The sequence below is a fragment of the Prinia subflava genome, chromosome 22, assembly GCF_021018805.1.
Source record: "Prinia subflava isolate CZ2003 ecotype Zambia chromosome 22, Cam_Psub_1.2, whole genome shotgun sequence".
In the NCBI taxonomy this organism is placed as follows: domain Eukaryota; kingdom Metazoa; phylum Chordata; class Aves; order Passeriformes; family Cisticolidae; genus Prinia; species Prinia subflava.
The window spans coordinates 911,472-937,901 of record NC_086268.1 but is presented as its reverse complement, the minus strand read 5'-3'; the positions used below and the strand labels follow the sequence as shown (position 1 = coordinate 937,901).

General features: G+C 59.1%; 3 protein-coding genes across 8 annotated transcripts in view; 1 reads left to right on the top strand and 2 right to left on the bottom strand.

The window, feature by feature from the left end:
- Positions 1-10,015, bottom strand: part of CEP164 (centrosomal protein 164) — a 28,480-nt gene extending 18,465 nt beyond the window's left edge. The window contains exons 1-8 of one of the 4 annotated variants that reach the window (XM_063418004.1): positions 9,886-10,015; positions 8,182-8,271; positions 7,797-7,908; positions 7,229-7,478; positions 6,686-6,844; positions 5,897-6,025; positions 5,499-5,576; positions 33-116 (exon numbers count right to left, since the gene is read on the bottom strand). In XM_063418004.1, coding sequence (XP_063274074.1) covers positions 33-116; positions 5,499-5,576; positions 5,897-6,025; positions 6,686-6,844; positions 7,229-7,478; positions 7,797-7,908; positions 8,182-8,260 — 891 coding nt within the window. In that variant the 5' untranslated portion in view covers positions 8,261-8,271; positions 9,886-10,015. Of the gene's footprint in view, positions 1-32; positions 117-1,449; positions 1,846-3,623; positions 4,121-5,498; positions 5,577-5,896; positions 6,026-6,685; positions 6,845-7,228; positions 7,479-7,796; positions 7,909-8,181; positions 8,272-9,805 lie in introns of those variants that run through there. The other 3 variants (XM_063418005.1, XM_063418001.1, XM_063418002.1) reach the window with 3 other exon arrangements.
- Positions 10,016-10,250: 235 nt separating this feature from the next.
- On the top strand, positions 10,251-18,482 carry BACE1 (beta-secretase 1). Of its 2 annotated transcripts, XM_063418017.1 has the most exons (10): positions 10,251-10,626; positions 13,987-14,075; positions 14,227-14,443; positions 14,627-14,764; positions 14,846-14,980; positions 15,099-15,200; positions 15,342-15,491; positions 15,615-15,786; positions 15,865-16,128; positions 17,054-18,482. In XM_063418017.1, exons 1-9 carry the CDS (start codon positions 10,381-10,383, stop codon positions 16,104-16,106), a joined length of 1,491 nt encoding a protein of 496 aa, XP_063274087.1. In that variant the 5' UTR covers positions 10,251-10,380; the 3' UTR covers positions 16,107-16,128; positions 17,054-18,482. The 2 variants fall into 2 exon arrangements, with proteins under 2 accessions (XP_063274087.1, XP_063274086.1); XM_063418016.1 differs by lacking the exon at positions 17,054-18,482 and having other exon boundaries at positions 15,865-16,841.
- RNF214 (ring finger protein 214) lies at positions 18,184-26,427 on the bottom strand. 2 transcript variants are annotated; one of them, XM_063418014.1, is made up of 15 exons: positions 26,294-26,427; positions 25,603-25,804; positions 24,933-24,992; positions 24,587-24,727; positions 24,180-24,319; positions 23,596-23,664; positions 22,720-22,816; positions 22,413-22,501; positions 21,943-22,045; positions 21,630-21,728; positions 21,002-21,378; positions 20,493-20,628; positions 20,012-20,119; positions 19,599-19,694; positions 18,184-18,974 (listed from the first exon to the last, which is right to left on the bottom strand). In XM_063418014.1, the coding sequence occupies exons 1-15, from the start codon at positions 26,371-26,373 to the stop codon at positions 18,909-18,911; spliced, it is 1,863 nt and encodes a 620-aa protein (XP_063274084.1). In that variant the 5' UTR covers positions 26,374-26,427; the 3' UTR covers positions 18,184-18,908. The 2 variants fall into 2 exon arrangements, with proteins under 2 accessions (XP_063274084.1, XP_063274085.1); XM_063418015.1 differs by having other exon boundaries at positions 21,943-22,033.
- Positions 26,428-26,430: the final 3 nt, after the last annotated feature.

Genomic DNA, 26,430 nt, shown 5'->3' with positions numbered 1-26,430 from the left:
AGCCAAGGAAAAAGGAGCTTTTGGTGACTCACCACAGGCTGAACCAGCTCATGGTTGGAGCTCTTGGAGACAGGCAAATCCTGCTCACAGCTGCTGACCCCGGATGCCTTTGAAAGCTGAAAGGAAAAGGACATTACAGCCTGTACACGTCCTACCCCTGCAGCTTCACCTGGGCATTCCCAGCACAGCAGCTGCTCCTGGCAACACGAGTCTGGCCTCTCTCAGGGAAGAAAAGGTGACTGAACATCATGGGAAGGACACCGAGGATGCACGACCCACAGGACAAGCACAAAACACCACAGGAGGGCAGGAGGCAGGGCTGGGGAGGGCAAAGAAGTGCTCTTCAAACACCCCTGATAAAAGGGCCTTGCTTCCTCTCCATCTGCAAGGATCTCTGCAGCTCTCAGAGCTCCCAGCCCACCAGGCAGCACAGCACCGGAGCCATAAAAGCACTTTAAAATTCCACTTTGCTGTACCTAAGTGCAGCGAGGGCTCCTGCATTCCCAGCCATTTGCAGCTGCAGGGAAGTGCTCCCCGGGAACACCCTGTGGCCCTGCTGACTTCAGCAGAACAGCTCAGGTGCACAAAGCACAGAGACGAGTTTGGGAGAGCAACGCCCTCAGCCCTTCAGGACAGAGAGCGTTTTCCAGGCTCGGATTTGTAGTTTATCATTTCTTACAGACATTACGCATCAGTGAACTTGAGAAATCATCAAAATCAGCAGGAAGGCAGCCAGATTGGAGGGAGATCGTTCATCAGATCCCCTCTTCTGGCTCGGCTCCTACTCTGGAACGGGAACACGAGCGGACAGCGCGTGCCTGGCAGCCCGGCTGCGGGGCCAGCGTGTGATACTCAGCCCAAGCCCTGCTCCTGCCGTGTGGCCAGTTCTCCTCCCAGAGCAGGAGGACTGGAAGGTTCTGTGCTCCCAGCTCCAGCTCCTGAACCAGCCCTGAGGCTCCATCCTTCCCCACCCCAACCTCGCAGCGGAGCCGCGCGCACGGCGCCAGGCAGCTCCTCACACGTCTGCCCCAGCTCGGAGCAAGCTGAGAGAAACAACAGAAGGAGAGAAACAAAGCAGCACGGACAGCTGGGCTCGGCATGAGCTTCATTGCCAGCCCTGTCCGCCCAGGACAGACAGCAGCACTGGAGCTGGGGCTGTTCCTCCTCCCAGACTCAAAGCACAGCGCAGGCGAGGGCTTTGCCTGGCGGTGGCTTTGGGCAGCATTTGGTGTGTGCAGGAGGGAACGACTGCCCAGCTCAGTCCTGAAGATGCCCATCTGGGAATTCAGAGCACTCATGGCCCCCCAGGAATGACTGCCCTGCTGACCAGGAAAGCACTTGGACTGGCTTCACAGAAAAGCAGACAGTGCTCCAAGAGCTTTCCTGAGTCAGGGCCTGACACGACGACGGGAACAGCCAACACCAAAACCACACAGGCAGGTCTCTTACTTGGCCATCATCCAGCCTGTCCTCTGACTTTGAATCAGCTGCTGCTTCCTCCCTCTCTTCATCCAGTGCCTGTCCTGCACAGGACACGGTGGCAGCAGTGGCAGCCAGGCTGGCCAGCTGATCTGCCCCAGCCCCTTCCGCGGGAGAGCCGGGCACATCCAGCTCTGCTGCGCTCCTCTCCCCCTCAGACTGAGGCAGCTCCTCAGCTGCAGAGGCGTCTCCTTCCACCTCAGCATCTTCTTTGTCCCCAGCAAGCTCCTGCTCCTTGCTCTGGGCAGACAGGCTGCTGTCAGCGTCTCCGGGGAGGATCTGGACCGGAGACGGAGGGCACGCAGCACCAGAATCCAGGGAAGACTCTGGCACCTCTTCAGGATGTCTCGATTTTAAAGACTCCTTCTAGGCAGCAAGTCAAACACAATTATAGACCCAATATTCTCTCGGGGGGATGCAGGAGTCAGGAACAGCACAGGCTCTCCTACAGCAAGCAGCAAAATCACAAATCTTTGGGTGACTTCAAAACCTGTTTGACTTCTTTTCACACAGTCCCGTTCCAAGGCAAGGGACTCCATTGCCTTAATCTCATTCATTTCTTGGGCTCTGACTGTTTTTGATCTGTTGCTTTTTTATTCACAGGCTCTCAGTGGATAAGAGTGGCTGTGCAAGGCCACCAGCCCCTGCGAGCACCCGACGTGCCCCACAGCCCATTTATGCTTCCACATTGGATCTGTTCAGTGAGAGATGGAGATTTGTAAGAGACCAGGACAGGACATTTCACTCCTGCCTGACATTTCAAGCAGAGGAGAGCAGGAGATCACCATCCCACCTCCCAGTGGGACAGACTGCAGGGTGGACACTGACTGAAGGCAACACTCCGAGCTCAGAAAGAGCCCGTGACTAACACAGGAGGCTGAGAGATGGGGGAAAAAACAACCCCAAATTAAAGCTTAGTCACCCAAAGGTTCAGCTGCTTCTCCCAGCAGCAGGGAGGCCACAACACTGCCCGTGGAGAGGGGAAGAGCCAGGAGCAGCTCCCTCATCAGCATGCACACAGACCTGCTCGCACGTCCCACTCCCTCGCTGTTTTATTAATGCCGCGGTGTCTTGTCAAACCCTCCCTGCATCCTGTGCACGCCGTGTTCTGTACACTGAGCGCATATTTTAGCGGTGTATTTTTATCAGAGCGCCTCTGGAGCGCTGTCAGCTCCCAGCCCGGGGCTGCAGCGCTCCGGGAGCGGGCTCTGAGTGTGTCACTGCTCCTCCAGACCTCCCCGGGGCAGGAGAGCATCCCGTGGGACAGAGGGGACAGAGGAGCCCAGCTCCAGGCACTTCCCAAAAATCCCGCAGCTCTGGGCCTCACCTGCTGTTCCCTGGCACTGACAGCTCCTGGAGCCTGTCCAGCTGAGGTTCCAGAGTCACCACCCAGCCACACAAGGCTCCTTGGGGACACCAGGGCCCCAAGAAAGGTGGGCAAGAGGAACCTCTTCAGTCACCCTCGTGCCTCCCCTTTTATGGGGATTAGGGTGGCTGGAAAGTTCTGCTCCTTTTGGACAACTTGTTCCAGAGTTCTCCTGAGGACATCCCACCAGGAGACCTGGCAGTGTCCAGGATATCCCAAATGAGGCCAAGGATCACACACACCCCAAAATATATCAATGCACCAGCAATGGTGTGCACACAAAAGGGCTTCTCTCCAGGCAAGTTCACCTCAGCTGCTGAAATATCCCAGAATAATCTCTTTGGCTGGCAGAATCCTATTTTAATGGCAATTACAGGCAAACCTTTTGTTAGCATCACACCTTGATGATCACAAACGCAACTCTGCAGAAGAGGGAACTGTGCCAGTCAGACACACAGAGGAGGAGGGAGGTTTTTCCTCCTGCAACAACAGACTATAGATTTTCTATGGATTGCAGAGCTGGACAAGTCCGTTGGGTTATAACTGGCTTTGGGTGATCTTTTCACAAGCTGTGACATTCTACCTGCCCTGAGTGGCCCCAGCTGATGGGAAATCCCTGCCTATCAAATCATGACTTCCAGTGATCAGCATTAAACTCTAACCAACAACAGAAAGCAGCCAAGCAGACACACACCACACCACCAGCAGCTGCCTACTGCATGCAAAGCCTGGGTGGCACCATGCAAGCAGGACGGGGATGCCAGGGAGCCACTGTCACCTCTCCCAGGCTGGCAGCTTCCTCCTCAGGGCTCCCGTGGGGCTGGGGAGCAGCTCCAGCAGCATCAGCATCACCAGCTGATGGGCTGCCACCGTCCTCCTTCTCCTCCTTGCTGTCCTCCTGGGTGGGGGGACACAGCCACTTGCAGAACTCCCCACACCACCCTCCCAAGCTGGAGCACTCACCCAGCTGGGACAGGTCAGCACCCAGCACACACCCCCAGAGCAGAAAGCTCTCCAGCTGAACAGCTTTCCTGGGAGCCCACAGGCCCACATTCCCAAACATGGAGCTGTTGGATGCCTCACTGCTGCTTTTCCTGCTGGCCAGCTCCATGGACCCACTGCTCCTCCAGACCCTCCCCAGCCCTGGGGTCCCTGTGAGCCTGTCTGATGCTGCCTCCACTCCACCCAAATCCTGGCTCAGCAAGTCACTAAAACCTCCCATTTCCTTTGAAAACAGGCATTCAACCCTGACCACGGGCTACACGAAGGCAGCTTTTTCATGATTTCACCCATTACTGCTTCCATTTCCCCCTTAGGACTTGCTACCCAAACCCTTGTCTCCTGCTTTGCAGGGAAGCTGGAGAAGGGCTCGGGAGCAGGCTGAGGCTGCTCCTAGGAATGCTTTTCTACTGCCATCTCATGGAACCACAAAAGAACTCCCTTTTCCAGCCAGGGCGCTGCTGTCTTATCAGGACTAGGCTATCACCCATCTGGGTTAACAGCCTGGCTGTTGGGCAGCAATTGCCATTCCATAATAGATTCCCCAAGCCCCATCCCCGCGGCACTGAAATGCCAAGACAGCTCTTTGTTCCTGCACACATTAACATTTCAGCGAGGAATTGGGCCCCCACAGGCTGCTTGTTGTCTGGAGATGAGAGTCAGGGCTCTCTTTGTCACATCCACTTTAGCATAAGCCTTTGCAGATCCTGCCCAGCACCGTGAATAGGTTCTCCAGCAAAGTACTTTACAGCTTAATTTTCGTGTGCTGTGAAAAGGATAAGGGAAATACTCTAAAACACTTTAAAAGAAATTAATTTGCCTTTCAGATACTGGAACAGGATTTTCAAAGCGGTGAGAAAGGATTAATGTCAGCACAAACAGTCGGGCCAAATCACCAGAGCTGCTTACGACGCACTTCCCTTTGTGCCCTTGTCATCTTAAGGCTGATCCCAGCGAAGGAAGCGCAGGGAAAGCTGGCACAGTCTGCACTGTGTGCACAGGGTGCACTGAGTGCTCTGTGTCCCAGCCACGGGATTTATCAGCGGGGCAAGAAGAAAGAAAAGCAGGTTTTGTGTTGCCACAGAACAGCGGCCACGTGCAGATCCCTGTGGGAGGAGTGACAGAGCATTGCCTTCCCACAGGATGTCCCCTGTGCTGTCCCCAGAGCCAGCACTGCAGCTCTGGCTGACAAGGAGCCTTCCCTCCACAGCCCCTGCACTGTGCACAAGGGAGGTGCCTCCTCCTCCTCGAGCCTTCCTCCCACACCAAGTGCACCTCTGGCCCGAGCCCCTTCTCCTGCTGTTCCCTGGAAAAGCAGATTTCCCCTCGCCTGCTTCCCCCACTGCCTTTATTTCTGCTGTCTGAGGATGCAGCAAAGCTCCAGCCTGTGCAAAGACATCTCCTCAAGTCCCAGCTACCAAACCACGACCACTCCAAGCACAAACCTCCCTTCAATGCCCACCCCACTGTCTCTGTGGGGCACATCTGGCTTCTCACAGCCCCCCAGCCCTGCTGCTGTTCCTTCCTCTCCATCACTCTGCTTCAGGTTGTTCCTGCTCCTACGTGGCACAGGAAAACTCATCCCTCTGACACCATCCTGCCCTCTCACCCCCTGGCACAGCCTCCCCTGCCCACCCCATCACCCTGGTCCTACCTCAAAGTCAAAGCTGCCTGCCAGGGCTTCCACATCCAGGTACACATTTTTTGACAGTCTTGTGATCCCAGGAAAACTCTGAAGGATTAAAAAAAAAAAGGCCAAAATTGAGTTCTGACCTCGGCAATGCCACAGGAGGGGCTCCTCTGCAGGGAAATGAGGCAGCAGAGCCATGGCAGTGCACCTGCAGCCAATTCACCTTGGGATGACACCGTGGCAGGTGCTGATTTATAGGGATTACCATGTGAAAACAGGATCAGACCATTTTTGGGGACCAAACAGCACAAAGGAAAGAGAGCACAAATGAAAGCCCAGGGGAAAATGGAAGAGTCATTACCAGGGGAGCATCAGGAGGCTTCAGCACTGTGGTTACAGCAACAGCCAGGGCACACAAATACCTCATTTTCGCTTTCTTCCTCTTCATTTCTCCATTTCTCTGGTGCTGCCACATTCACAGAACTTTTCTCTTCACAGATCAAATCCAGCAGGTTCTTGGTGTGGCTGGTGGGCTTCAAGATTTCTGCAGGCTGTGAAGGCCAGAAGAAAGGGAAGTGAGAGATCAGACAACAGGAAAGGGGAGATGGAGACCCCTGAGACACGGGGCAGCTGCTGGGTTCTGGGAGGGATCAGTTTCCTACCACTTTACATGTTTGTTTATTTTTGATGGTGTTTATGTCTATGTTTTGCACATATTTTGCTTTGCCTTCCTTTAAAGGATCAATTTCCTACCATTTAACAAGTTGTATTGACCCCCAAGTCACTTTCTAGCAACAAATAAATAAAGCGTTTAACACGGTTGTAAACCTTACATTCATCAGGACAATAGTTCTTTTAAATTTATTCTCAAATAGAAGAGTGAAAATTGTTTATGAAATTGTATTATCTGTACTATCTGTAGTCCCATGTTTCATTTGGACACCAAATTCTACTAAAACTTAACACACTTTTTTCCTCTGCAGCAATTATTGAAACGATTCTTTCAATCTGCTAAACTCAGCAGAAGAAAGCTCACTAATTTAGCACTGGGCTCCCTAGAAGTAGAAGAAGAAAAGAAATACAGTTTTTTAACACACAACAGTATTCCAAAACTGACAGAAGATCACAAACGCTGTCACTTAAGTGTCCCCACGCCTGGGACCCTTTGCAGTGCGGTCCCAGGGCACATTCCCAGGGAAGAGGGAGCTCACCCGATTTCCTTCCTTGGGGAGGAGGCTGGAGTCCACCACGTTCCCCAGGTCCAGGTTCAGGGACCCTCGGAGGGCGATGGAGGAGGGCGGGGGGAGGCCACGGAGAGGAGAGAGAGCACCCAGGGGAGGCTGGATGGGCGCCAGCTGGGAGCCTGGGGGCTGGAGAGGCACAGGGGGTCACTGGAGGGCAGCACAGGCAGCTCACACTCCTGACCTTGAACGGGACAGGGAGCTCCCCTGGCAAACAGGGGCTGGGCACCAGAGACCCCACACCCAGCAGGCAGCAGCACATGGGACAGGTGAGGAAACAGGGATTGCTTTACTCACACATTTTGCTTCCCAAATGCCCGTCTGAACGGGTCCTGGATGCTCCTCTCCCTCCCAGACACACCAAGAGTCTTACAGCCAAAATTCCAGCTGATTCTGTGCTCGGTGCTCCCACCCCGGCTGATTCACCCCGCTCTGGGCTCTCAAGGCACTTTGTGTGCTTGGAGCCACTTCTCATCCTCTGCCCAGCCCTCCCCACAGGCAGAGCCTACTCACAGGGAGCTGCTTCAGGAACTGCTTCTCCTTCTTGTCCTTCTTCTTCTCTTTCTTCTCCTTCTTCTCTTTCTTGTCCTTCTTTTCCTTCTTTTTTTTCTCCTTCTTTTCCTTCTTCAAGCCTCCCCGTGCCAGCAGTTTCTCCCTCTCCTGGATGACCAGCTGCCTGTAGTGCTCATCACAGGGGTGCTCCCACATGGACTGGCCATTTTCAAAGTTGAAGTAATAGATGTCACCGCCCCCAATATCCTGGCTGCATGGCAAAACAGCAGGAAAAGGTGAAAGAGCACGTTAAAAATACAGCTGCATAGGCCAGGACATCTTTGCCAATGGTGTGAGCACCTGAGGCTCAGGGAAGAAGAGTGTGATGTCTCCAGGAGGCCAAGAATGCACCAGTGTGGGAAGCAGCTCTCCCAGGATGCTCACAGCCAGCTTTCCAAACAGTTTTTCCCCTTCTTCTGCCACCCCAAAAAGCCCTGAACTCCTGATAGCCCATCTAAGCCTGTCCCCTGCCATTCCCTTTGCCCTGGCGCTGGGAATGCCCCAGCACAGCTGCTGCCAGAGCTCTCACCAGGCCTTCCACTCCGGGGGCAGGGGGGTCACCAGGCACTCCCTGGCCAGCCACAGCAGCTCCGACTCCGTGTCGGGGTCGATCCCGATGGTCGGTGCAAAATGCCGGATTTCTGGGGAGACACAAGAGGAGCCCGTGAGGTTGGTCTGCCCAGCAGAGCCACCCCCCTCGGCTAAAGCTGTGGGCAAAACAAAGCTGCCCAAAGGCACCAGCAAAGTGCTGTGTGACAGCACAAAGCAACATTCAGCTCTGCCTCGGCTAAAATCCCATCTATTCCACCCTCTGCACCCACTTCAGAAACCAATCCCTGTTTTCTGAATACACCTAGAATTCCTGCATGCCCAAATTCCTTCTCCCAGCTCCTGGGAAGATGGGCCTCACTCACCTTGCTCCTTAGGAACGTAGGATTCATTGTTTTCCTCTTCCAGAATGAGCTGGTCCCCGATGCGGAAGGCTCCTGCCATGGATCCCACACCTGGCAGCGGGGAGGAACCAGCACAGAGTCACAACTGCCCTCAGAAAAGAGAATTCCTCGTCCCCAGCACATGGCAGAGCCCTTCCACTGCAGCACACACAGCAAAACCGAATCAAAGAGCTTCCACACACGCTTCCAAGGGCTGTGCAAACAGGGAGCAGAGCTGAAGTGGCACAATGTTATAATCAGATCCCCCAGGCCCTCCAGTTTCTACAGGAAAGATGCTTCAGGCACTTTTTAACCAGGTAGAAAAATAAGCTGAAATGAGAATGAGAAGAAAGGGAAAGCAAGCAACTTTGCCAAAGCACTGCTTCGTGATTTAACTCACAGACCACACCACAGCTGGGCCCTTCCAACCCACCCAGCACCAGGGATTCACCCACCTCACCCCAAACAGCCTCACCTGAGCCCCTGCGTGGCCACCTTTGGCCAGCACAAGCACTGGGGGAGCACAACTGCTGCTCAAACACACAACTGAACGCCAAGACAACCAACAAACAAACATTTCAGCCTAACCCCCCCCCAAATTCCCAGTGCAAAAAGCATTCCTCTGCTTTCCCCGTGAGATCCAGGGGCTGTGGCACCTGCCAGGTACCACCCAGAGCAAGATCACCCCCCGTGACACGGCCACCACCGCCCTCCCCACCTCCCCGTGTCCTCAGCCCACTCTGTATTTATAACTCTTATGTAAAGTCAGTCACAGAAACAGCAACTAATCCTGGCAGGTTCCAGGCACAGAGAGATTCTCAGGACATGCAAACCAAACCAGCAGCACAGGGATCGCAGCATCCCCCTCCCAAATGCCCCCAGCTGGAGCACTTGGATGTGGGCAACTCGCTCGGGGGCTTCTGTTCCCGGTTTCCTCTCCCCAAACTATCTCAGCCCCATCTCCCATCCCTGGCATCGGCACTGGGGATGAATTAAGGGCTCACTCCTCTCCTGGAGACTCTGCCTCACCACATTTGGGGAGACCTCAGTGCGACCTTTCAGTGCTTGAGGGGCAGCTCTAATAGATGGGGACAAGGGGGAACGGCTTTAAACTAAAAGAGAAGGATTTAGGTGAGATCTGCGGAGGGAATTCTTCCCTGTGAGGAAAACCAGCACCCTGCCACAGGGTGCTCAGAGAAGCTGCGGCTGCCCCATCCCTGGGAGTGTTCAAGGCCAGGTTGGATGGGGCTTGGAGCAAGCTGGGATAGTGGAAAGCGTCGCTGTCCGCTACAGGGGGACGGAACTGGATGATTTTCAGGTCCTTTCCCACCCAAAATACCGTTCTACAGCTCTATGCAAAGAGAACCGAAGCCTCAGCGCAGCCGCCGCCCCGCCAGCCTGGAGCCACGGAAAAAGCGCGGCTGGCACAGAGGACAAACAGCTTTGGCTAATAGGGTATTTTTAAAAATAGGGGGAAAAGCCGTTTTCGCCCTTCTCACGACACCATCCACGCGACGCGCGCACAGCCAGGAGCGGGCAGACCCCGCGCGGGGGCGGGAGGCCGGAACCGCGCGGGGCGGGGCCGATCCCCGCAGCCTCCGCTCACCGAGGGCAGCCCCCGTGCCCAGGCCCGGTGCCGGTGCCGGTGCCGGTGCCGGTGCGGGCCCGCCCGTCCCCGCCGCTCACCGTGCGCGGACCCGTCCCCGATCCGCCGTTACCGGGACCGCGAGCGCCGCCGCGCCCGCTCGCCAGGCCACGCCCCCTCCCCGCCATTGGCCGGCGGGGAGATGCTCCGCATCCGATTGGCCGCCGGGGAGGAGGGATGCGTGACGTCACCGCGGAGGGGCCGCCCGGCTGCGGTTGCCATGGCGACGCGTGGGTACCGTCCCTGTGTCCCGCCGTGTCCCGGTGTGTCCCGGTGTGTCCCGGCGGGGCGGGACCGGACGGGCACCGGGGCGGGGACGGGGAGGGGGACAGGAAAAGGGCCGGGGGCACCGGGCAGGGCCGGGGCGGGTCTCTCGGTGAGCGCTTCCGCCGGCGGGCGGGCTTTCCGGGGCGGGTCCGTGCGCGCCGCCATGCCCGCCGCCGCCGCGCCGCCCGCCCGCCCCGGCGCGGCCGCCCCGCCGAGGCGCGGGGCGCTGCGGGCCCGCTGACCGCGACCCCCGAGGGCTCCCCGCGGCCATGGCGCCCGCCTGGCCCTGGCTGCTGCTGTGGCTGGGGGCTCTGCGCGCCCTCCCGGCCCCGCCGCGCATCCGGCTGCCGCTGCGGGGCGGCGCGGCCCCGCCGTCGGGGCTCCGGCAGCGCCGGGCGCCGCTGGACACCGAGCCCGACAGCGCCGGCAGCTTCGTGGAGATGATCGACAACCTGCGGGGCAAGTCCGGGCAGGGGTACTACGTGGAGATGACGGTGGGCAGCCCCCCGCAGAAGGTGAGGTGGGAGGGGATCCCGCATCTCTCGCATCCCCCGCATCTCCTGCGGTCCCCGCACCCCCGGGGGCTGCGGGTGCCCCTCCGGCCCGGCGCGGGGCTGCGGGTGCCACCATGGCTTCGCTCGGCTCTCGCCGCACGGCCCCGGCGGCATTCCTGCTTCTCGTCTCTCCGGTGATGCTTTTCCTGCTGGCTTTCGGCTAAAACTGGCCGCAGGCGCCCGCCGAAGGTGACCCCAGCGCTCCCGGGGCTGCCCGGGCGCTCCGGGCGGGGTGGCCGGTGCTGCGTGTGCCTCTCCGTGCGGGCGACCCGGGCTGCATCCCTCCATCATTCCCTCCCTTCCTCCCTCCCTTCCCGCCTCCATCTCTCCATCTCTCCATCCCTCCCGCCATCCCTCCATCCCTCCCTCCCTCCTTCCCGCCCCGCTCCCGAGCCGGAGCCGGAGCCGGTGTGGGCGGCAGGGCGGTGGGATGTGGCGGCGCAGCCGTGCCCGCCTGCAGCGGGCACCCGGAGGAGCCCACGGCCGGGCCGTGCCGGGCAGCTCCTCCCGCACAGCCCCGGGCGCCGCCGCTGCCTGGCTCCGGGGAAATTCTCCCGAAATCCTGCGGAGCTCGGTTTTCCCGGGGACCGCGTGATGCTTGGGGCAGCGTGGGGAGGCAGGAAAATGGGATGGCCTGGATGGAAGGAGAGCCCACAGGCAGGCAGAGCAGGCGCTGGTGCGTCAGCAGGCTCTGATCCTGCTCCATCTTTTTGTCAGCATCCCTCACATGCTGCCCAGCTCATGTGGCACCCTGTGCCTGCGCGCTGGGGACAAGGACAGCTGAGGGCCAGGTGCCAGTCACACAGCACAGGGCAACCGGCTCCTCCCCTCTTTTATGGATGAGATCAGGGAGGTTCCTGCTGCTAAATCCTTTTGTGCCCATCCTGATCCCCGTTGTCACCAGCAACAAGTCTGGCCCGGGGGTTGAGCTCGGTGGTTGAGGCTCCAGGTTCCTCCCAGGGCCACATTCCCCCATGCCTGCCATCACTGGAGCTGCCAGCACCCACACAGGCTCTGAAATAAAGGCTGTCTTTCCCCACGAGCTGGCTGTGCTGTGTGTGCGTGGTGGGAGACAGCGAAGGGAGTGAGATGTGGACGGAGGAATGACACCACTGCCACGGGAGCTGCATCTCTGGGAGCTCTGCTGTGTTGTCCCTGTGTGCCTGGGATTTATTGCCTGCACTGACAGGGTGTGTTTAGGGGGAAAAAAAAGGGAGGAGATTATTGCTGAAATCTAGTTTTAAATGTGATTTCATCATCTCCTGCCTGCCACGTGTCGCAGCTGCCAGATAATTTCCGTGTGAACCACCTGTTCCCAGGCACTCGCGCGTTCCGGAGCCAGCCACCCTTTGGGGCAGCATCTTCCAGCCTTGGATTGCTTCCAACTGCAAACGTGGTGCCTGTGTCTGTGTGCATGTGTGTGTGTGTGTGTGTGTGTGCTGGAGCAAAATCCCTCCAGGCATTGCAGTGGAATGAGAGGATTCATGTGAAAGAGTTTGGCAGGAAATTGGGAGCGAGTTTGCCCCGGGGGGTGCGTGCATCCTTCCCAAAAGCTCACACGAAGCAGGGAGAGGCTGATCCATCTCCTCACCTTTCCTTTCACCTTCCCGATGCTGACGAGGAGGTTTCTGTATCCCCTTTATTTTAATTTTGGTTCTGAGCCGTGCTGCGCTGCCAAGTCACCGTCAGCAGCTGATTGCTCACACATTCCATGTGTCCAAGCATGTTGGTTTCCCTGGCTCCCCAGAAGGGGCTGATTCATGGACACACAGGGGAGAGGGGTGAGCTGAGCAGCAGGAGCTGGTGCTTTGGGACAGATGGCACAGGCTTGGTGCCCCAGGAGCAGCACTCAGCTCTAGGGACACGCGTGGCACAGAGCCAGTGCTGCTGCTGAGGTGCCTGGAGGGGCTGTCACTTCCAGGGACAGGTTTCAGGCAGTGTCTCTGCCACACATGTCTTGGCCTTGCCAGTTCACGTGCCATGTCCTGGCCTGAATGGATGGCTGGGCTGAGTCTCGAGGATCTGGGTCTTCTCCACGTGGGTCCTGTGCGTGACCCCTTCAGCAGGACGGAGCCTGTGAGAGTAAAAGCCTTCCCTTCCTCCTCTCCCTGCAGTGTCAGCTCAGCAGGTCCTTCTCCAGGGAAACCAGTCTCCCCTGGGTGCCCTGGGGACTGGAGATGAGCTGTGTGTCCCCTGATGACCCATCCACAGCACCGGGAGCAGCCCTGGAATGGTGCAGGTGCCGGGGTGCTGGGCTGTGTGGTGGGTGCTGAGCTGGCACCCACCAGGGTCGGTGTTGGGGGGTGAATGTGCTGCTCTGATCTTCACCCACGGCCTGAAACGTTCCCCTTGGCAGGGAGGTGGAGCTGGGGCGCTCAGGACGTGCCAGCCCCTGTCAGGGAGCTGCTCCTGCGATTAACACAAGCGCATTAACCTCCTTCCTCTGCCTCTGACTCCACAGATTAAGGGCCAAAGCCCCGGTGCTGCTGCCCAGGGTGGTGCTGTGAAGCAGCTCCTGGGTCTGGGAGCAGGGCTCACCCTGAGCTCTGCTGCCCAGCAAAGCCAGGAGGCTCGGACAGCCCTGCTCCCACCCTGCCATCCCATCCTGGCCATCCCTCCCGGGCCATCCCACCCAGGCCATCCCACCTGGGCCATCCCACCCAGCCTATCCCACCCAGACCATTCCCACCCAGACCATCTCATCCCGGCCATTCCTCCCAGGCCATCCCACCCAGGCCATCCCACCCAGACCATCCCACCCGGGCCATCCCTCCCAGGCCATCCCACCCAGGCCATCCCACCCGGGCCATCCCTCCCAGGCCATCCATGCAGCCGGGGCCGCAGGCACGGGTCAGCTGAGGGCAGGACCTGGCTGGCCACTGCTGGCCCTGTCCGTGGGATGTTTGCCAACCCTGGTAATCCTGCCCAGGCAGGAATGAGGAGCAGGCTCAGCATATGGGTGGTGATTAGCGGGCACAGGGATCTGTGGGGGCTGCCCACCAGCGATCCTTCCCACCGGCTGGGCCAGCAAATCTGCTTTCCTGGCAAGGAGGACCTGTGCACCCTGTGTTGCTGCTGCTGCTCTCCAGCCCCTTGACACCTGCCAAGTGCTTCCCAAATCCTGCCTGTGGATTTGAGGGCTGAGGCCAGGCCGTGCTGAGCGAGGAGCTCATGCTCTGTTTGCACAGGGCTGGATGGTGTTTGCTTTTTGTGCAACTCCCTGATGTCACTGCCTCCTGCTCCACCACCTCCTCTCTTCTTTGGGCACAGCAAAACAGGGTCCCACTGCACTCATGAGCCTTCCTGTCTCTCCTTCTCCAGCTGAACATCCTGGTGGACACAGGGAGCAGTAACTTTGCTGTGGGAGCTGCACCACACCCCTTCCTCCGGAGATACTACCAGCGGCAGCTGTGAGTATTCTGGGGGACACAGAGCACAGCACTCAGGCACACTGCTCCCCCTTGCTGGAGGTGTGGCCAGGCCCTGCCAGGACCTGGCCTCTGGAATGGCTGGATCCACATAAACCTGCTGGTCTGACTCGAGCCTTGGCCGCCGTTGCAGGTCCAGCACCTACCGCGACCTGCGGAAGGGGGTGTACGTGCCCTACACCCAGGGCAAGTGGGAAGGGGAGCTGGGCACTGACCTTGTCACCATCCCCCACGGCCCCAACGTCACTGTCAGAGCCAACATCGCTGCCATCACCGAGTCAGACAAATTCTTCATCAACGGCTCCAACTGGGAAGGGATCCTGGGGCTGGCGTATGCCGAGATTGCCCGGGTGAGTCCTGGCTGACAGTCCTGGATGTGCACACTGAAACGCTTCAGTTGCCTTTTCCTTGTCCCTGTTTGTCCCTTGGCACAGCAGTGCTGTTGAGGGGAAATCCCCTGGGCACAGAGAGCTCCTGGAGAAGGGACAGCACTGACACATCCCTGTCCTGCCTCTGCTTTCTCCTCCCACCAGCCTGACGACAGCCTGGAGCCCTTCTTTGACTCCCTGGTGAAGCAGACACGGGTGCCCAACATCTTCTCCCTGCAGCTGTGCGGGACAGGCTTCTCTCCCAACGAGACAGAGGCCGTGGCCTCGGTGGGAGGCAGCATGGTGAGCACTCCACAGGTGTCTGGGGGGCTCCCTGGTGGCACTGCCAGCGCGTGGTGGCAGCGCCGTGTGTCTCCTGTGCAGATCATCGGTGGCATCGACCGCTCGCTGTACGTGGGTGACATCTGGTACACGCCCATCCGCAAGGAGTGGTACTACGAGGTCATCATCGTCAAGCTGGAGGTCAACGGGCAGGACCTGAACATGGACTGCAAAGAGGTGAGGGGTGGAGCTGCCCCACGGGCACCGGGGGCACCCACCGTTGGTCAGAGGGGGCTGGAAGGGGAGTGGGACTGGGGTGCTGCCCCTGGGTCACTCCTCCTCTTCCTCTGCCCAGTATAACTACGACAAGAGCATTGTGGACAGTGGGACCACCAACCTCAGGCTGCCAAAGAAGGTGTTTGAAGCTGCGGTGAAATCCATCAAAACAGCATCTTCGGTCAGTGGAACCCCTCCCTTCCCCTCGGGCACGGCCCAGGGCCAGGGCAGTGCTGTGGGCAGTGTGGCTGCCCCTCCCCAGCCTGGCGTCTCTGCTGCCTGCCCAGCTTGGCCCCGCTCACCTTCCCTTTCCCTCTGGCAGACAGAGAAGTTCCCAGACGGCTTCTGGCTGGGGGAGCAGCTGGTTTGCTGGCAGGTCGGCACCACCCCCTGGCACATCTTCCCGGTGCTGTCCCTCTACCTGATGGGGGAGGCCACCAACCAGTCCTTCCGCATCACCATCCTGCCCCAGGTGAGTGTTGGCCCGGCCAGGCCCTGCCAGGGACCGTGGGCTGGAGAGGGCAGGGCAGGACCACATTGGGTGGGCACAGCTGCCTCCCCTGCCCCTGCCCTGACGGCTCCTCTCGCCCTGCAGCAATACCTGCGGCCGGTGGAGGACGTGGCCACCTCTCAGGACGACTGCTACAAGTTCGCCATCTCCCAGTCCTCCACCGGCACCGTCATGGGCGCCGTCATCATGGAGGGCTTCTACGTGGTGTTCGACCGCGCCCGCAAGCGCATCGGCTTCGCCGTCAGCGCCTGCCACGGTGAGCTGGGACCACGGGCAGGGGGACAGAGGGGACACGGGGGTGTGCAGTGTCCTGAGCCTGCCTCCCCCCACACAGTGCACGACGAGTTCCGCACGGCCGCGGTGGACGGGCCCCACCTGCACTCCAACATGGAGGACTGCGGCTACAACATCCCGCAGACGGACGAGTCCACGCTGATGACCATCGCCTACGTGATGGCGGCCATCTGCGCCCTCTTCATGCTGCCCCTCTGCCTCATGGTGTTCCAGTGGCGCTGCTTCCGCTGCCTGCGGCGGGACCACGACGACTTCGCCGACGACATCTCCTTGCTGAAGTGAGGGCGCAGCCCCGGGGCCGCAGGTGAGGCAGCGGGGCCGGGGCCCTGCCCCAGGGGCTGGAGTGTGGGGCAGCGTGGGGAGCTCAGACCCTGTGCCCGGGGACTCGGTGCCCATCAGGGCCAGCAGCCGGGGCAGCCCCAGGAGCTGGGGGCAGCTTCTCTGCTCCAACAGCAGGACAGGAGGGGCTGTCCCAAGCTCTCCCACCCAGCCTTGCCTGGCTTGATGGAGTGACGCTGATGAGCCATCCCCTGCCTGTCCCCTCCCATCCCTGTGCGTCCCTTTCCAGCTCGCCCTGCCGGGGAGCTGCCAGTCCAGGCTCTCTTGCAGGGAGCTGTGCTGCAGCTGTGCCTCCCCCGTGACTCCCTGCACTGAGCCAGAGTCCAGGGATCATCCTGGAGCCATCCAGCCTCAGGCTTTCCAGAGACAGCCCTGCAGGGCCAGCCTGGGCTGCTCAGACAGGGCTTTCCCTCCAACCCCACTGCCCGTACACCGCCTGCTCTGACATTTCCCCTGCATTTTTCTGACTTCGAGTTCTGCTCCTGCTGCTGCCAGCCCCAGGACTCCCTGCATCCTCCTGGGACAGGCAGGAGCAGGCACCATCCTGTCCCCAGGTCACATGGAATGGGAAACTCCCTGCGCTGGCTTCCAGCATCAGCAGCAGCTGCCGTGCAGAAGCCAGTGCCAGGAGTGCCCCTCCCAGCCCTGGCACCGGCTGCTCCCCAGCCCACCCAGCCCTTCGAAAGCCATAGGGGAGCCTGGGCCCCCCCTGCAGCCCCCACCCCACCGCATCCCACGGCACAGCAGCTCCTCTCTGCTCACTCCACACGTCCAGGCCTGGCTGTGAGACACCCTGGCATCCTGGGGACGGGCAGCAGCTGTGGGAACTGCAGCATTTGTTGTTTTTTAAACACATGGTTGTATTTATTTCTTTTTTTGTTTCTACAAAGCGTGTCACTGGTAGCGCAGCTGCGCGTTGAGAGCGTGTACAGAGCCGGTCCCACGTGTACAGACCACGGCTGCCTCTCACCTGTACAATACATCCATATATCTCTATTTTTAATTCCAGCCCTGAAAGCCACTGTTCCAACATTAGGGGTCAGTCCTGTTTTGTTTTGGGGGTTTTTTTAATCTTTTTAGCCTTCTGCTCAGTCGTCGGCCACCATGGCCACCGCGCAGGGCCAGGGCTCACGCCGGCCGCGCGTTTGGTGGGAGCACGTGGTGGTGAGGGGGTCCCAGCAGGGTTGGGGAGGGGGTGCAGGGCTGGAGCACGCACAGCAGTGGCTCACAAGCCCAAAGGACCCCGAGCACAGGAGGCACCTCTGTCCTGGTGGTGTTCCTGCAGCACGGGGAGGATTTTGCAGTGTGTGAGGACAGCCCCTCCTCCCCGAGCTGAGGGATCCCGTCCCTTCCCCTGAGCAGACACCTGTGACCGTGCAGGCAGTGGTAGTGCTGTGTTCCCTTGCTTTTCTGCCTCCAGTCTGGAAAGGAAAGAGCTCAAACGCAGAGATTCCACAATTAAAAGGCATCACTCCCCCACGAGCAAAGAGGGGATACCTGCAGTGCCAGGGCTGAGCTGGCGGCTGCCCCGCAGAGCCACGGGGTCAGGCAGGGACAGACTGAGGACCCAGAGCAATCCCCGAGCACAAAGCTTGTTAACTAAATCCTGCAGCCAAACGTTTCTTTGGGAGAGCAGCGAGGGCACCAGGAAATGCAGGCAGCATAGACCAGCCAGCCCTCGCGTGGGGCACTGCCACAACAGCCCCCACACTGCCCCTGCTCACCCCTGCCCACAGAGCCCCGGCCCCAAATCCGCCCCAAACCCACATCCAGCCCCTCCCTGCAAGAGGGCGACGTTCTCCCCCCACCCTCGTGCCTGCCCAGGACCCCAGAGACTCTGTTGTGGACCACTGCCTTAAAGCACGCCCCGAGCGTGTGCGTGCGCGCCGCAGGAGCCGGCCCGCGGCGGGTTCAGCACCCAGGGGTGCCCCCTGCCCTCCCGGGGCGCCGGGGCCGCCTGCCGTGCCGAGCTCCTGCCGCCGACCGCGAGGAACGGGGTGGGGGAGGTTTTTAGAGAGTCATTGCAAGATTTTCAGTGGTGCTGAGCACCCCGCAATCCCACCGAAATCCGTGGAGGAAGGGTCGGTGTGTCAGCCCGTGCTTCGGGAGGAAGTACAGGAGAGGGGAACGCAGGAGTTTTGATTTTTCCTGAGCTGCAGCGCAGCCGAACCGTCCGCTCCCTCCCCAGGGCCCGGTGACAGCAGGGGAGGGGACAGGATGGGACCACGGGCTGTCGCTGGAGGCTCCAGTACTCTGTAACCCAGTGTCTATGTAAGAACAATGAATGTTAACACGGTAAATTATTATGACATTAAAAAAAATGACCACAAAAAGTCGGCTCTTTATCTGCACCTTGTTCATTGGCAAGAGGGGAGGGGGAAAAACAAGTGATGACTGGCAGGGATGTGGGGGTGGTGACACATCTGGTCATGAGGAATGGCCCCAAGATGGGATCCAAGAGGGAAGAGGTGGCTGAGGCAGCTCCCAGCAAGCAGGGAACACTGCCCTCATTTGGAAGAACCAGCAAGGCTAAGAAATGAGGAGCTGCAGCAAAATCACTGCATAATATACACACTTTATTTATGAATTTGTATGTTTACAGACTTTCTATACACACATTACCTATATAATAAAAATGTACATGTGTATACATGATCGTATAAATATAGAACTGTAGAAATCTTAGAACTGATCCTGTCTATTCACAGCAACTCCTCCCAGGGGCCCACGTTGTCCCAGCAGCCGTCATTTGAGGCTTGGGCAAAAGGGGCAAGTGTCATTCGTGTTGGTTTGTGCCCAGAATTTGATGCACTGGAAAGAGAGAATTAGTCAAGAGCCACTGGCCCAACCCAAAGGTGCCATCATTGCCCACAGCACTCGCTTCTGGGATGGTTTCTTTGCTCTTTGCAGCCTCCATCACAGGGTCACCGTGAGGAAGGAGCCCTTGTCACCCTTGTCACCCAGGACCACCAGGCCCTCCTCAATGTGAGCTTCCAATTCCTTGAGGGGCCACTGCTGGAGGCCCCAGAGCTGCTGGGATGGGGGGTTGCCCACACAGGTGACCCCCTGCCAGACCCATGGGGCAGGAAAGTCTCCTGCTCCTCCCAGGAGCTCCTGTCTGGCCTCTCCAGCCCAGAGCAGCAGTGGCAGCTCCCCCTTCACCCTGTGTTCCAGATCCTTCCAGACTGTCCTGCTCCAGTGTCTAACCCTCACAGACACTGCACAGGCTCAGGGACACACGGGCAGCCTCTTCCTAAAGCCACCACCCAGGGCAGGGTGACCCAGCCAAGAGAACGGAAAGGATGGGATGACAGGAGGCAGGGAAGCTGTTTATTGATCAGACCCTTCTCCTGGCAAAGTGGCAGCACAACAAGGACTCGGGAAAGGTCACTTGGAAGGAGCAGGAGGAGGCCCCGAGCAGCAGAACACACTCACCTCCTTGTGCAGCACATGTGAGCAGGCCATGGGGTGGAGGTCACCGGGCTGCACAAGCTTCTGGCACATCAGACACAGCTTACAGGCAGCTGGGGTCTGGGATGGGCAGTGAGGGAAACAAAGGAGCAGGCAGGGAAGTCAGACACACAGCTCTGATCACGGATTCAGCTGCAGCCCGAGGCCACAGGCTGCCCAGTCCCCTCTCTGCCCACAGCCATCCACCCCCAGAGCCACCACCATGTCTCGTGTCTCTCTGTTCCAGTGTGAAACACAAAGGATCTGTGCCCCAAATCCTCCCCTTCACCTCAGCAGCCCAGGTATCTGTGTGAGGAGAGAGCTCCCAGCTCCAGGGCTCGTCCCTTCGGGCTCCCCCAGGCAGGCTCCCCCCTCCCCAGGGACAACCAGAGCCTTACGTGTGACGCTGCTCCCGGGTACGCGACCTGGGCCGGGGGCAGGAACATGGGGGTGCTGATCTGAGGCAGTGGAGCAGGGAACATGGGGGCCCTGATCCGGCCCAGAGGCTGCAGCAGGGCAGAGGAGACACATCAGAACAGCCCGGGGGAAAGGACAGAGGAGACACATCAGAACAGCCCGGGGAGGAAAGGACAGAGGAGACACATCAGAACAGCCCAGGGGAAAGGACAGAGGAGACACATCAGAACAGCCCGGGGGAAAGGAGAGAGGAGACACATCAGAACAGCCCGGGGGAAAGGACAGAGGAGTCACCCCGAGCCACCCCGGGGAAAACCGTTCCCTGGTTACGCTGCAGTCAGCAGGACAGGGAACCCAGGGGACAGCCCTGACGCACAGCCCAAGCTCTGTGGGGAAGCAGGGAGGAGGGGCAGCTCTCCCTGCTCCCCAGGCCCCCTTCCTGCAGCCCCCAGGCCATCCCACCTGGGCGCCGGCCGCTGCCCGCTCCTGCTGCTCCGCCAGCTTGGCCGCCACCAGCTGGTTCAGCTCCTCCATGGTGAGCCCGGCCATGGTCCTGCGGGCAGTCTTGATCTGCTGCAGGATGTTGGTCAGCTGGGCCCTGCGTGGACAGCAGCCTGCTCAGAGCTCCCAGCCCTCACACTGGGATCCCTCAGCCACCACTGCCTGGGGGAAGCCGTGTGCTTCCCCTTCACCCCCCAAGTGAGGTGAGTCCCGTGGCTGAGGAGCTTCTGTCCCCAGAGCACTGGGGAAGGAGCAGGGAACCCCCCGAGACAGGCTGGGGGCTCCTGGCTGTGCCCAGACATCCCTGCTGTCCTTCAAAGCCCCCAGAGATCCCAGCACTGCAGCAAACCTGATGCAGACACCACCTTTGCCTGCCTCACTCCCTGCAGACCCCACTCCCACACCGGGAGCCCTCCTTCCCCTGACCCCAGATTCCACACACGAGCCAAAAATCACCGCCAGAGCCTTACTTGTTGCACTGCGGAAAGCGAGTCAGCAGCTTCTCCAGCAGCTTCTCCAGCTTGTCGGCCGCCTGGGGCCTGTGGAACTCGGCGGCCACGGTGACGGCGCCCAGGCCGGGCGGGGGTGGGATGGGGGCGGCGGGGGCCACGTGGGGGCTGTGGGTGCCCAGCAGCGAGGCCACCACCGGGCTGCTCCTGCCCTGCGACGCCGGCAGCGGCGGGGACGGCTGGCTGGGCCTGGACATGGCGGGGTTGAGCAGAGGGAAGGAGAGCGCCCGAGGGTCGGCGCTGGGCATGACCATGGGCACGGGCACGGGCCCGATGGGGAAGGGGAGCCGCGGCGTCAGGGACGGGTTGGGCTGGAATGCCGTCAGCATGAAATCTGTCTGAGAGAGAAAAGCAGGGCAAGAGGGAAAGGCTGGTTAGAGTGAGAGCACCTGCAAGCAGAGCCCAGTGCCCTCTTCTCCAGCCAGCCAGGTGGGAGCTGCAGGCACTGGAAAGGGAAGGAGACCCTTCCTCTCCTCTCCAGTAAGCCCTGACCGGGAATGGGCCACCCCACACACGCACAGCAGCAGGCAGGCTGTGCCAGGCCTGGCAGCACGGGATGCCCGTGCTGTGGGGCTGGAGAGGCACTCACTTCTGAAGGTGGAGGGGGCAGCGTCGGCGTCGGGATCTGGGGGAGGCTGCTCAGCTTTGTGCCATTCCTCACCATCTGGATGTGGTCGTTGAACTGATCCTAGCAGACAGGGAAGAAAATGGGCATATTTATCAAAGCTGGGCAAGTTTGGGGCAGGATAAGCCAGGGGGTGGCAGGCCTAAAGTGGCAGTGTTTGGCTCCACAGAAGCATGGAAGAGGAGCTGAAGGGAGAAACACTGTGTGTGTGAAGAACTGCTCACTGTGTGTGAAGAACTGCTCACTGCCAGGCTGGGAGAGGTCAGCAGGGACTTACTCGGACACTTTGCTTGGTCATTCGTATCCTGTTCAGCCTCATCTCCCACTCCTGCTTTGGCCTCATGGTCTCCAGCGTGGGCGGCGCAGACCTGCAAGCACAGCTGAACTTTCCCACTTGCAACTGTGCTCTCACTGGCGGCACAGTGGGAGCAAGCAACCCCCACACCCCCCTGGCTTCCCCTCCTCTGGAGGGGTGGGAAGGGCTCACCCCCAGGTCAGGCACCCCACAAGGGACAGGGACTGGCCTGGGGCACACAGGGACAGCACAGTCAAGAGCACGGACTGAGCCTGGCAGATGAACAGTGACAGGGACAAGCACAGCCCCACATACCCCTGCTGTGTGACATTATTGAAAACCACAGGAAATCTGAACTACTCCAGCTCAACCTCCAGCGTAAGCAGAGGGAGATGGGACACAGGGACACCTGAGTGACCCTCCCTGCCACTTCTGACACGACACAGACTTACTTGAGGTAGGTGAGGTGTAGCTCTGCTTCTTTTTCTGCTTCTTCTAGTTTCAACACCAGCAGCTCCTTCCGGCTCTCCAGGGACAGGATCTGTGGAGAGAGGCTCAGTTTTTGTTCTCCGGTTTCTTACTGCCAGACCAGGCACTGGGCACTGCTCCCTGCTAATGCTCACTGCTCTGATACTTCATCTTCCCTCTTATCCCACAGAGTGGGACGTGGCCTTGTCCTCAACTGCTTCTAATCTCACAGAAGTGTCCATGCTGGAATCTCAAACCAACCACTTTGCAGGGAAGAAGGCAGCTGCTCACCTCGGCTTTCCAGGCCCGTTCTGTCTCCTCCAGGATGTTCCTGTTGATTTCATTGTGCTGGTTCTTCAGCTTGTCCAGCTCCATCTCCCACAGCTGCCTGCACACAGAACAGAACAGAACAGAACAGGTCCCCTGAGGCTCAGGCACCTCAATGGCCTCAAAGGATCTCAGGAGCTCTGGATGGGGTGGAACCAAGGAAGATCAGCAGCCTGCAGACCGTGGCACCAGCCCAGCTCCCTGGGCTGTGTGAGTCACTGTGCCAGCAGTGAGCTGTGCAGAGCACACAAACAAGAAGTGCAAACACGCTGGGCCAAACAAGGGGAATTCCCCTTGGCAAAATTCAGTCCAACCCAGGGAAGCTCTGAACCAGGAATCACCACGAGCAGCAGGCAGAGCTACGCTGTTCTGATCCTGGAGAAGTTCAAAGCTGGGAGTTTCCACCTGTGCTTTGGGAACACCCAAATCTGGAGAATCCCTGCCCAGCTTTAAATACCCAAATGTGCCAGAGTTTAGTGCAGCTGGACAGCTGAGGGGAGCAGACAGAGAAATCAGTCTGCCCTAATTCCGGGGAGCTGAAATTCAATCAGAAGTAGCAGTTACAAGCTGAGTCAATGCACCAAGCACTAACTCTAATCTTATGGGATCTTTATGTCACAAGTATCCAGGAGTCTGCTTGTGACTGGGATCAAAGATTTAATCCAGAGCCCTGATGCTGAAAGAGGAGATAAAACCTCTAGAGCACGTAACTGGCCAGCCCTGCTGGATCATTGTCCCTACTGTGTCCCAACCAAGAGCACTGGATTCACTCTGAGGCAGAATGACAGGAAGGAACAGGGCACTGGGCAGCACTGATCAGGTGAGGAGTGGGAGCCTTACTTCTCATCAGACTGCTCTGCGATCAGAGAGGCAATCTTGTTCTCCTTCTCCTCCTGCTCCTTCAGCAACCTGCACGGGAGACAAGGGACGGCACAGCTGGAATCCCAGCGGGGCAGGGCCCTCACTGAAACACCCACCACACACCACGGGCTGGGGATGGCTCCCTGCAGGGAGTGGAGCCACAACAGCCTCTGGAGCACAATCCTGCTGTCTCATGACACTGCACAAAGGCTGTGGCACAGAACCAGGCTGCTGCAGGCAGCTGTGCTGCTCCCCCAGCACCTGCTCTGCCACGGCCACTTGGGGGACAAGGGCTGAGTATTCGGAGCCATCACTAGAGGAGTTCTGCCCAGAACCATCACCGAGCCCTCAGAATAAAAACCAGACCCCTGTGACATGACAGAATAGCTCCATAAAACTGCCAGGTCAAATACAGGATTTATCCTAAATTCATCCATATACAGGTCTGGCCCAAATACTCGCTGCTTCCTAAATTTTAAAGCTCTTTGCTCCATCAGGTTTGTATCACGGTTAAGCAAGGCCTCCTTCCCCAAAAATAAACACTTTTTTTTCCACACAAATACCTTCTGCCTTTCTCACAGAGCTTCTCAATTTCAGCTTTGAGATCCTGCTCTTTCTGCAGGAATTCTTTCTTTTCTTTCTCCATCTTTTTCTTAGTCTCTTCTCGTTTGATTGTAACATCCTGAATCGCTTTCAGGATCTCCTGGAGTAACAGAAGCATCACACAGAAACAGAGCAAAATTACCAAGTCATGATTTTGATTTAAAATCTGCTATTATTTGGATTAATTGATTAATGAGATTACACAGCAAACTCTTTCCTTTTAGCAGATCCAGTCAAGATATAAATTGGTTATTATGGGGAAACTCAGGAGACTGATGCTCTGGACAGCAGGTTCCTTTGCCTCTTCACAAAGATTTTAAAATTAATTACAGGGCAGGTTAAACAAAACCAGTTCTTCACCAAATACCTGGTGGTTTTTCATCTCCTCTTCCCTCCGCTGCTGGAGCTGCTTGAGCTGGACCTGCAGCTGATTCTCCACCTGCCTCTGCTTGTCCAGCACCTCCTGGTAGCGCTCCTTCAGCAAGGCCCGCTCCGACATCATCTTGTCCTGCAGTGGAGAGCAAAATCCCTCTGTAACAAGGACAGCTTAAGGACTTCAAGGCTGATATTTGATGGCCTTGGAGGTTTTTTCCAACTGTAATAATCCTGTGATTCTATTTTGACAGGAGAAAAGTGGGAAGAACAGCTGCAGCTGCTTTGCCCGGGGGTGTGAGCGGTGAGCCCAGGGCTGAGCGCGGGGCTTCGATACCCACCAAGTTCTTCTCGATGTCCTGGTCCGTGCTCACGTCCGCATCGGCCGCCTTGAAGTCGGTCTGTGAAGGAAATGTCTGAGATCAGCCCCTGCCATGACCAGAGAGGGGCTGCAGCTCCTCCCTGGGCACCTGTTCCAGTGCTCTGCCACCCTCCACGGAAAGGAGCTCTCTGTCACAGTGACATGAAATTTATCATTTTACTTCATGGCCATTGTTCCTCATCCTATAGCTCAGCACCAACAAACAGAATCTGGCACCACCCTCTGACACCCTTGGAGATATTTATTTGCATTAACGGGATCCCCTCTCAGTCTTGTCTAGACCAACCAAGCCCAGCTCCTGCAGTCTCTCCTCGTAACAGAGATGCTCCAAACCCCTCATCATCTTCACAGCCTCTGCTGGACCCTTCTTCAGCAGTTCCTTGTTTTTTGTGTACTGAGGAGCCCAGACCTGAACACAGCACTCCAGGTGTGGCCTCATTAGGGTCGAATTTTAATTAAAGATTAATTGAAGACTGTTCAAAGCGGAGTACTGGGCACACAGCAGCGGCTGTAAAGCTGCAGGTATGGATGTGTTTTACCCCCAGTCTCGACTTATTCAGTTCTTTGTCCTGCAGGCTCTACAGGAGCCCCACACCACGGACCCCCGAGCCCCGGGGAGCTGCGCCCACCTGCACCGCGATGTTCTGCGACGGCCTGGCCGGGGCCGCCTCCTCTCCGGGCTCCTCGGCCGCCGCTCCGCTCTGCCCCGCGGCCTCCGCGCCGCCGGCCCCGGGCTCCGCATCGCCGCCGGCGCCAGGGGCGGCCGCGGGCTCCGCATCGCCGCCGGGCCCGGGCTCGCCGGGGCTCTCCGGGGCGGAGAGCGGGCTCCCACTGCAAGGAACGGGGACATCGGTCAGCGCTGCGCCGGGGCCGCATCCCCGCTCCATCCCGGCCCCATCCCCGCTCCATCCCGGCCCCATCCCCGCTCCATCCCGGCTCCATTCGCGCTCCATCCCGGCCCCATCCCGGCTCCATCCCCGCTCCATCCTCGCTCCATCCTCGCTCCATTCCCGCTCCATTCCCGCTCCATCCCGGCCCCATCCCCGCTCCATCCCGGCCCCATCCCGGCTCCATCCCCGCTCCATTCCCGCTCCATTCGCGCTCCATCCCCGCTCCATCCCCGCTCCATTCCCGCTCCATCCCGGCCCCATCCCGCCCCCATCCCGGCTCCATCCCCGCTCCATTCCCGCTCCATTCCCGCTCCATCCCGGCTCCATCCCGCCCCCATCCCGGCTCCATCCCCGCTTCATCCCGGCTCCATCCCCGCCCCATCCCGGCTCCATCCCGGTGCCGCCGCCGCCCCGCCGGGCCCCCCCGTACCTGCCGGGCGGCGCGGCGGGGCCGGGCTCGCAGAGGCGCGGCGGGTCGGGGCCGTCGACCTGCGCCTGTTCCAGCGCCATGAGGGCGGCTGCGGGGCTGGGCCGGGCCGGCGGAGCGGCACCGGGGGGCACCGGGGG